The sequence below is a fragment of the Hippopotamus amphibius genome, chromosome 8 (assembly GCF_030028045.1).
Source record: "Hippopotamus amphibius kiboko isolate mHipAmp2 chromosome 8, mHipAmp2.hap2, whole genome shotgun sequence".
Classification (NCBI taxonomy): domain Eukaryota; kingdom Metazoa; phylum Chordata; class Mammalia; order Artiodactyla; family Hippopotamidae; genus Hippopotamus; species Hippopotamus amphibius.
In genome coordinates, this window is record NC_080193.1 from 81,660,672 (window position 1) to 81,676,259 (window position 15,588).

Below are 15,588 nucleotides of genomic sequence, written 5' to 3' on the forward strand. Positions count from 1 at the left end.
TTTTATTTTTAAATTTAGGTATTTCTAAAGATGATCAAGAATTAATTTACAGGGAAATTATTATACTCCTTTTTGCAACAAGCCTGTCTAAATCTATGGCATGAAATGCACCCATTTATGACAGTATTACTTTAATAATACTCTCTCATTTGATGAGATTTCATGGCAACACGCATAACTAAATAAATTACTCTTCATACATAGCCTAATTTCCCATAGTCATAACTCTTAAATATTTTTCAGATTTTTTTTTTTTTTTTGTAGGGGAAATTTTGTAGGATTGTCAAATTCAGTACTTTGCTAATGGACAAAATTTTACCTGAACTGTCTTAAAAGTGCCTCTTTTCAATTAAAAAAAAAAGAAAGAAAGCTACAGCAATGAAAGGCATCTATTATGTAACTCCCTAGGGTGGATCCCTCTCCTGTTAACTAACTCAAATTTTCAGGAAGCTTGAATTCCTCCAATTCCTTTTAATGCCATTTTTTCCCCTCATTCTGTTTCAGTGGCAATGAAGAACAGCTGGCCACCATCCTCTGTGATAATAACCTTCACGTAGTCGAAACTGGAGTGGTTTTGGACATGGTACTTACAAAAACATCTCCTTGCAAATGATGTGGCCTATTTGGTATTTCACTCTGTAAATAGCTAGATTCCTTATAGCCAACTCTTCCACTAACAAACTTTTAGCTCTGTTTAGTATAATGCAAGTATTTTCTGCCTCGTCTATTCAGGAATGTCTTCTGAGAAGTTTTCACAATAAAATTTATTGTGTTTAATTTATGACATACAATGTAAGAAGAATGGAATGCTTTTCTGCTAGGATTTGCATTGATAATGAAAGGTTGCCATAGTTCCGGTCTGCTTTTACCAAATTTGCCAAATTCTGAAGGGAATGCCAATTAGAAGGCTGTAATGCTTTTCGCTGCAACAGATTGAGACCAATACCTGGTGGTGGGGACCCATCACTGTTGGCTGGACCCTACTTCTAATTGGGAAGAAGGCAGATGCTAGATCATATAGTGTTTATAAACTGATATCAATCATTGCGAGTCATAGCCACACCCCAAAAAAGCTGAGAAAGTGATTCAGTCTTTCTTAGGTCATCTTTTCTATTAGTAGCAGGGGAGCCAAAAGTCTGAAAACTCTCATATTTTGCTCTCTTTAGGAAAAAACAACATTGATTTTAGAGGTTTTTGTTATGGAGGCCAGGGGGATTTTCCCACTGCAGCATAGAGGAAGCTGGGTTTGGACTGGGAAGCCAGACATTTCTTGGCCTGAGTTTCTCATTTGAATGGGATTCAAGTGTGCCCACTCCTCACCTCTCCAACCCCCAAGCAGCTAGAAGCCCCACCTCCTCCCTTGGACCATATGGGGAAGCTGGCGCAGTGGCTGTTATTCTACTGACTCCAAGTTCACGCAGCTGTTCATTCCCTGCTTAATGTACCGGTAATGACAGCAATGTGCTCTTCTCTTTTTCCAATCATGTAACTTTTTCTAATGGAAAATGATTTGTTTTTAACAACTTCCATGCATTTTGTTCTTTAATAAGAAAAGGTGTCTTGTGGCATTGAGGGCTTCAATTCTCTATTAAAAAAAAAAAAAAAAAAAAAGAGGTTTCTATATCGGTTCCCAGCTCCATAGATGGGCTTAGTGGAACAAGCCAAAATTGAGGTGGGGGGGCGGGGAACTTAAGTGGGTGTAACAAACTTGATATGAATAGGTCAGTTGGGAAACAAAGCAAGCTCATAGCCTTCTGCACATGGAGGTGGTGAAAGCACATTTTTTAAAAATGTGAAACTGGTAAAAATCAAAAGTGCTTTCATGATCCAAATTCAATATGTTCTCAAAGGATTTTTAAAACAAATATTTGAAGAGCTTTTCACTTATCTTGGGTCTATCTTTCAGAGCTCACAAATTTTTTGCTTTGATGTTTGGGATTGGGTGGGGGACTCAGATGATAGCAAGGAACGCTTCTTTCCCTTTAGCCATGCCAAGCTCAGGGGCACAGATCAAACATCTGCTCACACTATCATTTCATTTGTGGATAAACTAGATCAGCCTTGGAATCTCTGCCCTTGTGTCCCCCTAAATGGCACTGGGAATCACCATACACACACACAGAAATCATTAATATTTTTTAAAGCAATCATTTTTCAACTCATTAGAATGTATCATTCGGGGCTTTTATTTTTAAAACTTAATTAAGCAGCAGTTGTAGCAAAGAACACCAAGTCAAATCCCTGTATGCGGTTAAAGACCCCAGTTCTACACAACAGATAGAGCTGATTAGATCAGAAGGATGACAGCAAAATGAAAGTTATATGAAAACTCAAAATTTCATCAAGTTGAGAGAACCGCGGACTATGACTGCAAATTGGATAGGCCTCCATTTGACATTTTAAAGATTCGTATAATTTAAGATTTAGCTAAAAATATAAGATGCATATTCTGAGCCCCAAATCTTTTAGTGCTAAAATGTATTGATGAAATTATTTGTGTATTACCTTTATGCTAATAATGATTAGTAACAACGCGATTGCCAGAAATCACCTTTCTCCTCTACTCTTCTTACCTAGCCTATCCCCCAATTCCCTACCAAAAATCTTTGTTTTTTTTCTTAGAGATTTTTTTCAGAAATTTTTATTACACCAAAGTGAGGCAATTTAAAATACTCAAGTTGAAACTTAGAACTAAATAGTTTCTTAATTTGCAATAACTTTGGCAAAACAGTCGCTTTCCTCCAAAACCACAATAGCCACAGCAGCAGCATGGCAGCATTTTTGTTTTTCTGAAGTCTTTGGTTAGAAGCCCTATATGTGACAAACAACGGCGAGGAAGATTTGTGCTTCATTCCTTATGAACGCAGCACGTGAGTCTAGATCTGATTTCACCCTGTAGGAAATCATTGTTTCCTGTTTTATGAAAAGCAAACGTGCTATTTAATGTATTTAAGCAATCTCTGAGAATTAGGGTCTTCAGAAGTTGTAGCATGACCCTAATCCAGGTGTCTGTCCTGCCACATATGCTATTTCTTTTGATGTACATTAGTCATTTTGATGTATATTAGACCATCAAAGCTATACATGTGATGTGATGAATGCCAAAATAAGTAGTTGTATGACGAAGACTGCTCACACTCCTCATTATACTCACTCATTCAGCAAATACTTTATATTTTTCCAGCTGTATTGAGGAATAATTGAAAAGTAAAATGGTATATATTTAAAGTATATACTCATTTAGTCAGCAAATACTTATTTAATTTTATTTTTTCCAGTTGTATTGAGGAATGACTGACAAAGTTCTATATATTTAAATTGTACTACATGATGATTTGATATCCATACACACTGTGAAATGATTACCACCACCAAATTCATGAACACATTCATTTTAAAAAGTTACTTTGTGTGTGTGTGTTAAGAGTGCTTAAATCTACTGTTTCAGCAAATGTCAAGTATGCAATAGTGTTACTGACTATAGTCACCATGCTGTACATAGGAAGCCAGAACTTATTAATTTTATAATTGAAAATGTATACCCTTTGATCAACATCTTCCCATTTCCTCCACGCACCCCTCCCCCAGCCCTGAAAACCACCATTTTACTCTTTTCTATAAGTTTGATTTTTTTAAAATTTATTTATTTTTTTAGATTCCACATATGATGAGAGATCATACAGCATTTGTCTTTCTCTATCCTGCTTTCTTCACTTACCATGATGTCCTCCAGATTCACAAATAGCAGGATTTTCTTCTTTTTTATGGCTGAATAATATTCCATTGTATATATACATCACACCTTTATCCATTCATCTACTGATAGACACTTAGTTGTTTGTATATCTTGGCTGTTGTGAATAATACTGCCATAAACATGAGAGTACAGATATCTCTGAGATACTGATCTCATTTCGTTTGCTTAAAGGCCTAGAAGTGGGATTATTGGATCATATGGTAATTTACTTTTAATTTTTTGGAGAGTCTCAATACTGTTTTCCATAATGGCTGTACGAATTTATATTCCCACCAACAGTGCATGAGAATTCCCTTTTTTCCCACATCCTCACCAGAACTTCCTACCTCTTATCTTTTTGATACCAGCCATTCTAATAGGTGTGAGGTGATATCTCATTGTGGTTTGATTTGCATTTCCCTGATGGTTAATGATGTTGAGCATCTTTCCATGTACCTATTGGCCATTTGTATATCTTTGTTAAAATGACTATGCAGGTCCTTTGCCCATTTTCAAACCAGATTATTATTATGTTTTGTTTTGTTTTGCTTTTTGCTACTGAGTTCTATAAGTTCCTCCTATATTTAGATATTAACCCCTTACCAGATATATGGCTTGCACATATTTTCTCCCATTCTATAGGCTGCCTTTCACTTTGTGGATTGTTTCCTTTGAACATGTTGTATGTGCCAGGCATTTTCTAGGAACCAAGGATTCAATAGTGAACAAGAGAAACAAAAATCTCTGTCTCATGTAGGTTACAGTTTAGAGCTTAGAGAGAGGAAAAAGACAAAATATATCAGTAAGAAAAAAATTAGATTAAAAAGCAATAAGAGTTAAGGAGAAAAAATAAAGTACTGTAAAGAGATTTTTAAAAGTTATGGGAAGGTTAGAATTTTACATGAGGTAGCAGGGAAGACCTACTAATAGTGACCTTTGAGCATATATTTGAAGGGAGTGAGGTATGAGCTAGATGGACATCTGAGTGGAGAATTGTCTAGGCAATGGGAATATTGCAAAGGTCCTGAGGAGGTGTGGATTTAATGTGTTCAAAGAGCACCAAGGAGTCCTGTGTGCCTGAATTGCAGAGAATGATGGGGCAGGTGTTAGGAGATAAGGTCAGAGAAGTAGGAGGGAACCAGATCACTCAAAGTCATAGTTTATTTTAAGAACTTTGGCTTTTATTTTTGAGATATGGGAAGCCATTAGATACTTTTAAACAGAAAAATGACAAAATCTGACATACTTTTTCACAAGATCACTCTGGCTGTTATGTTGAAAGTTGATTCCAGGGCAGCAAGGGAGAAAGCAGAGACCAGTTAGGAAACTAGCATAATAAGCTGGACAAAAGGCTAAAAGGGAAAAGTAGAGGTAATAGATATTAAGGGAGTTCCTACTGTATACCAGGCACTCTTCTAGGTTTTGTGGATGTAAAGGGAAAAATAGAGGTTCTGTTCCCATGGGATTTACATTCTACTGAGAGGAAACAGGCAATCAACAAATAAGCCGATGTATATATAAAATATCAGGTGGTGATAAGTTCTATTTAGAGAAACCCAAAAGACTCTCTGGAACATGTTCCCAGTAACAACTCAGTTCATGATGACAAATTCCTAGAGATAAGCACATGCCTATATAGAGGGGACTAGAGAAGTAAATTCTGGCACGTTCAGTCTGGGCAATGAAAATGAGTGACCGCAACTATATGCAACATTATAGATGGATCTTAGCAATATACATACAAGGAAAATATAAACATAGACATTTTAAAAATCAAGATTTTTTTCAAAAAGTCAAACACATATACAACCAAAACATATACTTTTAAAGGAATACATATAGATGTGTTAAATATATTTAAAATAAATTTTTAGAAATTGTTAACATGAAATTGGCATAGTAGTTATCTTGGGTGAGGGGAAACTCGGAGTGATCACATAGGTTTCTATGCGTGTTCTAGTTTCCATGCTGGATGTTGGAGTCATGGATTTAATTACATTCTTTTGAAGGAGAAAATGAAGGAAGAAAGAAAAGACGGATGGAAGGAAAGAAGAAAGACCAAAGGGAAGGAGGAAAAGAAGGAGGGTGGGAGAGAGGGAGGGAGGGATGTAGGGACGAAGAGCCTTTTGTGAACTAATACTGAGGGTATGCCCTGAACCAAGGATTATGATGTAATTTTATGCTCCTGGGGTGGGGAATTGGGCAGAGTTATGGGGTAGTTGTTTTTAGTTTGTTTGCTTGCTTATTTTTTGATAGAGTTGTCAGGAAAGTCCTCTCTAAGGAAATGACCTTTGAGCAAAGACATGGATGGGCTGAGAGAAGGCAGAAGAATAAGGAGATGCTGTGGCTGGGATGGAGTAAGCAAGGGGACCAGCAGCAGGAGGTGAGGTCAGGGAATTAGCAGGAGCAGGTCATCTTGGGCTTCACAGGCCATGAGAAACACTTGGACGTTTACTCTAAGGGAAACTGGAAACCACTGGAAAACTCCGAGCAAGAGTAACATTATCTATTGTATATTTTTAAAAGATCATTCCTGCTGCGATGTGGGAATATACCAGCATTTCTCAGCACAATTGACATTTGGGCTGGATCGTTCTTTGTTGTGAAGGATTTTCTGTGCACTGTAGGACATTCAGCAACATTGTTGGCTTCTGCCTCACAGAGCTATATCACCCCCATGCAGTTGTGACCACCAAAAATATCTTCAGACATGGTCAAAAGCCTCCCAGGGGCCAAATAACCTCTGCTTGAGAACCACTAGAAGGTACTGAAGGTAACTAAATACAGAATCCAGGAGAGAAGGTGGGAGAATGTTGCTGTGTCCACTGGGGACAACGGCTGTGAGTAGGGTGGAAGTGTTTCGTGTCTCCTCTTTTACTTTATTTTCCTTTTTAAAATGTATCGTTTTATGATTTTATTTTTCATTTTTCACCTTTATTGAGCTATAACTGACAAATAATATTGTAAGATAAAGTGTGCATCGTGATGATTTGATACATGTATGCATTGTGAAAGAATTAATTCCATCTAGTTAATTAACACACCCATCGCTTCATATATTTATCTTTTGTGTGTGTATGAGAACAAGTAAGTTTTACTCTCTTAGCAAATTTCAATATACAATACAGTGTTAGCAACTTTAATCACCGTGTTATACTTTAGACCTTCTGCCCTTATTCATCGTAAAGTGTGTCCTCCTCTTTTCTAAATAACACATTTCTATAGTTTGGGTCTATACATACATGTCTGGACTCTACAGTTTTAGGATACCTTTGAGATCCCCAAAGGTGAGATATCAAAGATTCATTCACATCCCAAACACATATTTTCCAGGTGCTATAGAATCAGGGTATATTTGAGCATGAAATCATTTATGTGGTTATTCTGTACAGACTAGTTGTATACTATCCACTTCTTTTTCTGTTGTTTCTTAGGAAGTTCTGCTACTCATTTTCTGACTTGCATCCAGCCGAGTTCCTGAAGCCCTGAACCGGTGACCTCTTATACACTTTAGCATTTGGTCAATCTTAAGACAGTCTGATTGACAACATTTTTAACACAGAGCACTGTTTAAAAAAGAATCACAGGCAACTACTCATCCATAAAATGCTCACTTCTGAGGGTAGGTTTCTTTCAGAAGGTACAGGAAGCTGTGATTGTGATCATCAGAGAATCAGTCTTGCACCCCAAACATGATAGGGCAGGGGAGTCTGATGGGAATTTAGTTCTGTGCAGGATGCTGAGCAAAAAGGCAGGTCCATTCCATCAGTCAGCCAGGAATTAAGGAATATTGTAGAACAGGCAACAGCAGAGCCTGAGAGCAGAGTTAACAGCACAAACCTTGAATGTATTCCCCTGAGAACTGTTACGTTTTCACAAAGGCTTCTCAGAAGGTAGAAATGCAAACACAAGGACACCAAGTGGCCTTTGGTCTGAGAGTGAGCCCCACAGGCTTCTACGTAAACAGTTTCTAGGATTCCAATTTTCCAATTGGTATTGGGAAATTGTTTTACAGGAGAGACAAATCATCCAATTGCAGAAAATGCAACTCCACTGAAGCAAATCTAACTTCCTCCCTGACAAGGAGAATGTAATTAAACCCTTCAGGACCCAGAGGCTTAGCATCCTCTGCAGCTGGGGGTCTAGGCTCATGCATATTGCTAATAGTTTACCAGATGACATTCCTTTCTGGGCTTGATGTGCTAAGGTAGCTCTACCTTGGCGGATGCTGTGGTGCACATGGGGGAAAAGAGATGGACGGGACTGGGTTTCTATTTGACTGTTCATTTCTCATAGTCACACCTGAGATCAAAAGCCCATGCCTTTCTTGATTTTTCCAAAATAATGACTCTAATATAATGCCAAAATGAGCTGTGTCAACTCACCTTTGAGAAATAGGTGGAGGGGCATACATCACAATAATAAGGTGAGAGAATGGAGTAATTATAATAATATTAAATGTTATTGTCACCAGCCAGAGAGTAGTTCCTGAACTGACTTGAGCACAACTCAGGATGTGATCAAAATGCAATTTTACATTATTTATCCAATTATTTAGTTGCTCATTTGTATTTCAAAAATGTAACCACTGGCAGTAACTATCCTATCCGAAATGAAAACTGCAAGAGGTCCATGAATGTGCTACTCATTTTGGTCCTGTAGTCATTCCATATCACATAGTCTTAATTTAGAAAATGACATGTCCTGTCCAAAATATTAATCAAAACTGTGGCTTGGCCCTAGTCACTGAGCCGCCGTCGAGGACTCAGCAGCCTCCCACCTCGAGCACCCTCGCTTCCTGACGCTCCGTACCCCCCGCCCGCCTTCTCCAGCCGCCACCTTCCGCAGGCCGTTTCCACCAAGGAAAAGAAATCGTATGGTATGTCCGCTATCCAGAATCTCCACTCTTTCGACCCCTTTGCTGATGCAAGTAAGGATGATGATCTGCTTCCTGCTGGCACTGAGGATTATATCCATATAAGAATTCAACAGAGAAATGGTAGGAAGAACCTTACTACTGTCCAAGGGATCGCTGGTGATTACGATAAAAAGAAACTAGTGAAGGTGTTTAAGAAGAAATTTGCCTGCAATGGTACTGTAATTGAGCATCCAGAATATGGAGAAGTAATTCAGCTACAGGGTGACCAGCGCAAGAACATATGCCAGTTCCTCGTGGAGACTGGACTGGCTAAGGATGACCAGCTGAAGGTTCATGGGTTTTAAGTGCTTTTGGCTCACTGAAGCTTATGTGAGGATTTCCTTGCAATGAGTAGAATTTCCCTTCTGTCCCTTGTCACAAGTTTAAAAACTTCACAGCTTGTATAATGTAACCATTTGGGGTCTGCTTTTAACTTGGACTAGTGTAACTCCTTCATGCAATAAACTGAAAAGAGCCATGCAAAAAAAAAACAAAACAAAAAAAACAAACTGTGGCTTGTTCAATCTTGAGAAGGAAAGACGGAGTTGATGAAATCAGACTTCCTGACTGCAGACTATACTACAAGGCCATAGTGACCAAGACAGTATGGTACTGGCACAAAAACAGAAATATAGATCAATGGAACAGGATAGAAAACCCAGAGATAAACTATGGTCAACTAATCTATGACAAAGGAGGCAAGGCTATACAATGGAGAAAAGACAGCCTCTTCAATAAGTGGTGCTGGGAAAACTGGACAGCTACATGGAAAAGAATGAAATTAGAACACTCCCTAACACCATACACAAAAATAAACTCAAAATGGATTAAAGACCTAAATGGAAGGCCAGACACTGTAAAACTCCTAGAGGAAAACATAGGAAGCACACTCTTCGATGTAAATCACAGCAAGATCTTTTTTGATCCACCCCCTAGAGTAATGGAAATAAAAACAAAAATAAATAAGTGGGACCTAATGAAACTTTAAAGCTTCTGCACAGCAAAGGAAACTATAAGCAAGACGAAAAGACAACCCTCAGAATTGGAGAAAATATTTGCAAATGAATCAACAGACAAAGGATTAATCTCCAAAATATATAAACAGTTCATCCAGCTCAATATCAAAAAAACAAACAATGCTATCAAAAAATCAAACAATTTAATCAAAAAATGGGCAGAATACCTAAATAGGCATTTCTCCAAAGAAGACATACAGATGGCCAAGAGGCACATGAAAAGCTGCTCAACATCACTAATTATTAGAGAAATGAAAATCAAAACTAACCTCACACTGGTTAGAATGGGCATCATCAGAAAATCTACAAACAGTGAATGCTGGAGAGGGTGTGGAGAAAAGGGAACCCTCTGGCACTGCTGGTGAGAACATAAATTGATACATCCACTATAGAGAACAGTATGGAGGTTACTTGCAAAACTAAACACAGAGTTAGCAATCCCACTGCTGGGCACATACCCAGAGAACACCATAACTCAAAAAGACACGTGCACTCCAATGTTCATTGCGGCACTATTTACAATAGCCAGGACATGGAAGCAACCCAAATGTCCATCAACAGATGAATGGATAAAAAAGATGTGGTACATATATACAGTGGAATATTACTCAGTTGTAAAAACCCATGAAACTGGGACATTTGTAGAGACATGGATGGACCTAGAGACTGTCATACAGAGTGAAGTGAGTCAGAAAGAGAAAAACAAATATTGTATACTAACACATATATGTGGCATATAGAAAAATGGTACAAATCAACATGTTTGCAAGGCAGAAATAGAGACACAGATATAGAGAAAAAACATGGACACCAAGTGGGGAAAGCAGGGAGGGTTGAGGCGGGGATAAATTGGGAGATTGGGATACCAAATTGTACACTCTAAATACGTGCAGTTTATTGTATGTTAACTGTATCTCAATAAAAGTTCTTTAAAAAAAAAACCAAAAAATAAAAAACTGTAGCTTGTTATGACATCAAATATCAGTTCTTCTTCCTTTCCAGTTTAGACCTGCTTCTGGCTGGAAATCTACAAAGGGAAAAGAGCAATGAGGGCAGGGTTTGAGATGTGTTTAATTCCCTCTCTTTTTTACAGCGCAGTTCTTTTTCTCCTTCCAGCAACATACCAGCCAGTGTCCATCTTCCAGTCACAGCAGTGGAGAAACAAAGGAAAAGGCTTACTTGAACTGGCCCTCTCCTTAGCAGACTTCAAGTTTTCTGGGTTTACCAGATGGTTAAGATTGACTTTTTTCTTCAAGAGTCTTTTGCATGCATATGTCCAGGACCCTACTCCCATAGCCTTGTTGATCTGAGCAGATGCATCTCTAATTAAGATGGTAGGTAGATTGCAAAGCTTTGCAGCACTCAGGGATATGCATTTATTTCTATATTTTCCTGGTAGCCTTGGCTCATCTAGTTGTTATTGTTAGAAGGACTTCAGGGCTCCACCTTAGTTCTTTCTCCGGTGTAGCACATGTAAGTAAGACGTGAGTTTCCTTACTGCAGCAATCTGGAGTGCAGGCAGGTCCTACCCAGGGCAGCTACCCCTACTCTCCTACCTCAGGCTGCTGGGCCTTTCTCAGTCATGAGTCAAGCTGAACCCACATTTCATGACTCTGAGTCATTTCACGGCCCTCTGTCACTAGGTTTGAGATGGATGGGCTATCACTACTCTCTGAGAAAGGATGGGCACCCCGCTAGCAACAGTTCTCTCCCAAGACAATTCTTCAGTACATTTTCTTTCCAGTAAAGACTTCTGTATTCTTGAAGGAAATGAAGAGATGCAAGACTTGTGCAACAGATTCATATCATTTTCTCTGTAAAATCTGCTTATGGAAAACTCCTTCACACACACTGTTATCTGATGTTGATTTTCTTGGGAACTCCTTCAAAGTCAGAAAGAGCCCCATTTTTAACCTGTTAAATTTGTAAAAGAAAATTTTTGCCAAGTAAAACCGTAAAGAAAAGAAAGCTGATTTTCTGTATTCCTCCATCCTCTGTCTTGTCATATGCTCATGGACCCCCTCCCCTCATCTTTTTAATTAGTTCCTCACACCAGGAAATATGGAACCCATGGTGCCCAACACAGGACAATACTACATCACCATCTTCAGCAAGATACTATCTAAACCTTTTATCTCCATTGAAGTTCTCTATCACAAGACACCCTAAGGATCCAGCGTTGTACACAATGAAAGACAGTTCTTGAGTGTTTTGCCAATACATTTTGGCAAGTTCATCTTTAAGAAAGTAGGGTATGCATACTACATACTGTGATGTTGGTCTATATAATAACTGGGTCTAAAGATTGAGTTTGGATACGTGGAGTGGGATAAGGCAGAATATGGTCCTTTAGATCAAGAGGCTAGCCAATGCCACTGAAGGGATTCCTGTTCACTACAAGCCATGAGAAATTTTAACTCTTTGTATTTTATTTCATAAGATAAAGTCAAGGTAATAAATATTTCTACTCAAACCCTCAAATAGTACTGAAAGCATATCAAATGAATGGGGTTATATTGGTATATATTAAAAATTGCTCTTTAAAAAATTGGCACTGACCTTTTAATCCCTTCAATGTCACCCTAAATTCCAATACTAGTGTCTCAGAAAATTTAACAACCACTGGCCTATTTATTATTAAATAAAACACTATAATCTCATTCAGATTGAGCTGTTAATTGTTGATTTTAAGGTTAATGGTTGACATTAGTTTCTCTTAACCTTCCAGGATAACATTTGCATTTTATGGTTTTTAAAAATCTCAAATGTCCTTAAACCTGAAGGACATTGTTAGATAAATATTTGAGGAACCTTGTCAAAGTCAGCCAGCCAATTTTTTGATAGGGGGATTACAAGTACTAGATAATCCCCCCACTAAAGAAACACACTAAAGTCCAGAGTTGGTCCTTGGAGACACTGACAGCAGGGGCAGTATCTGTGGAAAAATGAAAACGGAGATTATTTGAAGGACAGATGTTGGCTGCACCATCTCTTTAAGCAGGACCATATCTTAGCCAATAGAGATTGGTTACTGAGGATCTAAGTATTTAACCGTTCTTTTCTGAAAATATGTGACATTGAATTTTTAAGCCATGATTTTTTAGCTTTGAGTCTATTTTCCATTTTGAGAAATTAGCTCATGATGTGTTGCTGAATTGGGGACAAAATGTCAAGAACTGAAAAGCAATTGGTCAAGAATGGCCAAGAATTGATAAAACTCCATCTGGTTCAGGCCTTATGATGTTGCCTCTCCCTAGAGAAAGTTCCAAGATGAACTCTCCTCCCTTCACACTGCTGTCCCACCACAAGCTGCTAAAATGTATGATGTCAGGTAAGGAGTCTGTTTTTCAGTGCCTCAACAAACCATATTAGAGCCTGCAGCAAAAGCAATAAGGTACACCTTTATAAGTATTTATCAAAATATCCTACCATAATTTGAGCCAAATAGAAAAAGTTAATAAAAACTCCACAGTCAAAACAACAACTGTATATAAAGCTCTGCATTGCCCAATCTGTTTGTTCACCACTGTCAGCCCTCATAAACCAGCCCGGTGGTGGAAGCCAGAGACACAGAATCCGGGGCTGATTGGAAACGACTGTTCCCATTGCCCAATAATGCAGGGTCATAAAATAAACAACAGCAGCCTGTCTTAATTTAAAATTCTGATATTTCATTCAATATGAATTTTTCAAAAATATTGCAATAAAGTATTATCTTGATTATTGAGTTTTTTGAAGACTCCTTCTTTTGCTTCTGGAGTGAGTACATCACTTGCCTCATCTTACTTCTGGATCCTGGTTTGTTGCAATTCGTATCTAGATTTGTGAAAGCAAGCAAAAAAACAAGTGAAACCAGCAAAACCCACCTTCAGAGCCAAAGGGTGTCCCTCAGTGGAACTCTCATGGTGGATCTACAGATGATGAGGCTTTGTCTTGGTCAAGGAATAGTACCTGTCTTCTCATGAATGAGAACTCTGGGTCCTTCTTAACCAGAATCAATGATCAGAAAATGGGCAGAAGAAACTGAAAGCAAGTGGTAAGATGGCTGCAAAGACTTTAAAGGCAATTTAAAAGTTTTAAAACAGCAATTATATGTGTGTGTGTGTGTAACTTTTTTGAAACAGACTTTTGTGGCAGGGATAATTTTCAGAGATGAGTGAAGAGTGAGGGCAGATTTCTGATCTCTGACCCTAATTTAGAACTTTCTAACTTTACTTGCTTAGTTTCTGGTGCCAAGCTGTTTGATAAATATTTTACATTAAACACAGGCCAGATTTCCTAAACTTTGCATACAATTATTTTCCAAGTGAAAAAAAGAATAGATTAAAAAGTTACATAGTAGGAGGAAAAAGATGGTGGCGAAGTAGAGGGACGTGGAATGCATCCCTCTCCACAGATGCATTGGGATTGCACCGAAGGATGCAATAATTCCCACAGAGAACCAGCTGAACACCAGCAGACGGCCTCGGATACCAGAAAGGGCTGCGGGGAGCCCGACATAGCTGGTAGGCAGGCATCTACGAGGGCTCAAAGAGGGTGAAGCGGTGGAGCTGTGGCAGACGGGAGGGAGTGAGAAACATACGGAGGGTCCGCAGTGCAGCTCAGCGTTCCCGGCGTTCCCGGACCGAGACAATGATCCGCGGCTGCACGGAGGATCCAGGAGCGGGAGCGTGGGAACCGGAGAGCTGGTTCAGGGTGAGAAACATTGTTGCCGGGAGGGTGACCGACCGAGAGCACAGGAGGGAGGAGGTCCGCGGAGAGGAGTGCCCGTCCCTGAGAGCTGCCCGGCCATGATGGCAGCTGGAGGCTGCAGGCTCACGGGCGGGGGGAAGGAGCCGCGTGCGTAGCCTCTCCCTCTCTTTCGGCGCCTCTGCAACAGGCAGTGGAGAGAGGCCCGTGGCCATCTAAGGCGCTTAGGGATAACAAGCACCCTCAGGCACTCAGGTGGGGCTAGATTAAAACCCCTTGGAAAGCCAGCCGCAGGGAGGCTGCCGAGAAAAACAACAACAACAACAACAACAAAAACCCGAGAGAGACCCAACTCTAAGACTTTCTGTTTACGCCTGAGCCACCAGCTTCCCTCTGCAACAGGCACCTCCAAGCCCGACTGAAACAACAGTGCGCCACTTCTCACTCACTCCCAGGGGAAGGAGCCACTATTGTAGCCTCTCCCTCCCCACACACCGACGCTTACAGACGAACAATAAAGGAACCTCTGCTGGTCACAGAATAATGCAAAAAAAACCCAAGGTGAGGAGAAGGACACTTACAGCTGAGACTCTAAGGAAACAGAAATATTAGTATCAATTCCTATCGAACTGGTACATTCTGGGATCAGTTCTGGATTTTTTTTTTCCTTTTTTATTTTTCCTTTTTCTCTCTCTCTCTCTTTTTTTTTCTTTATTAAATACGATCTCAGCCCTAAGGGATCTACAAGTTTTGTAACATAATTTCTTAATGATATTGTTTATTTTTTTTTTTTTTGCCTTATTGTATACTTCTATATCTAGCTAAGTTTTTGGTAGTACAGACAATATATCTCTCATACTTTCCTTTCATCCCTATCTTTTATACATTTCTATTCCTTTCTTTTTATTTCCATATTTCCAACCACACTACGCTCTTCTGTTCCCCTTTCTTCCAGCCATTTTAAGTTTATTTTATCTTAACATACTTATAAGCAACACTATCGATCTGCTCAGACTCCTTGCTCTATTCTCCAGATGACAAACCACCTTGGTATTTAATATTAGGTTTTTGTCTTTATCTTAGTTCTTAATACAGTTGTCTAACTACATTCTGAGAATCTCCATTCTCTCTGGTGGTACTCTGGCTCTTTTCTATATTTGATCCTAGCTTACAAAATCTCCCTGGATTAATGTTTGTATGTGTAAGGTGTTATTTGTTTGTTTGTTTGC

At 39.1% G+C, this 15,588-nt stretch overlaps 1 protein-coding gene across 1 annotated transcript; it reads left to right on the forward strand.

Annotated features, from left to right (window-relative positions):
* The first annotated feature begins 8,617 nt into the window (after positions 1-8,617).
* Positions 8,618-8,959, forward strand: LOC130859519 (eukaryotic translation initiation factor 1-like). The gene has a single exon (XM_057746988.1). The coding sequence runs from the start codon at positions 8,618-8,620 to the stop codon at positions 8,957-8,959; it is 342 nt and encodes a 113-aa protein (XP_057602971.1).
* Positions 8,960-15,588: the final 6,629 nt, after the last annotated feature.

Excerpts from the sequence above, each read along its gene's own strand:
- LOC130859519 (XM_057746988.1), top strand. The coding sequence starts at position 8,618 with ATGTCCGCTATCCAGAATCTCCACTCTTTCGACCCCTTTGCTGATGCA.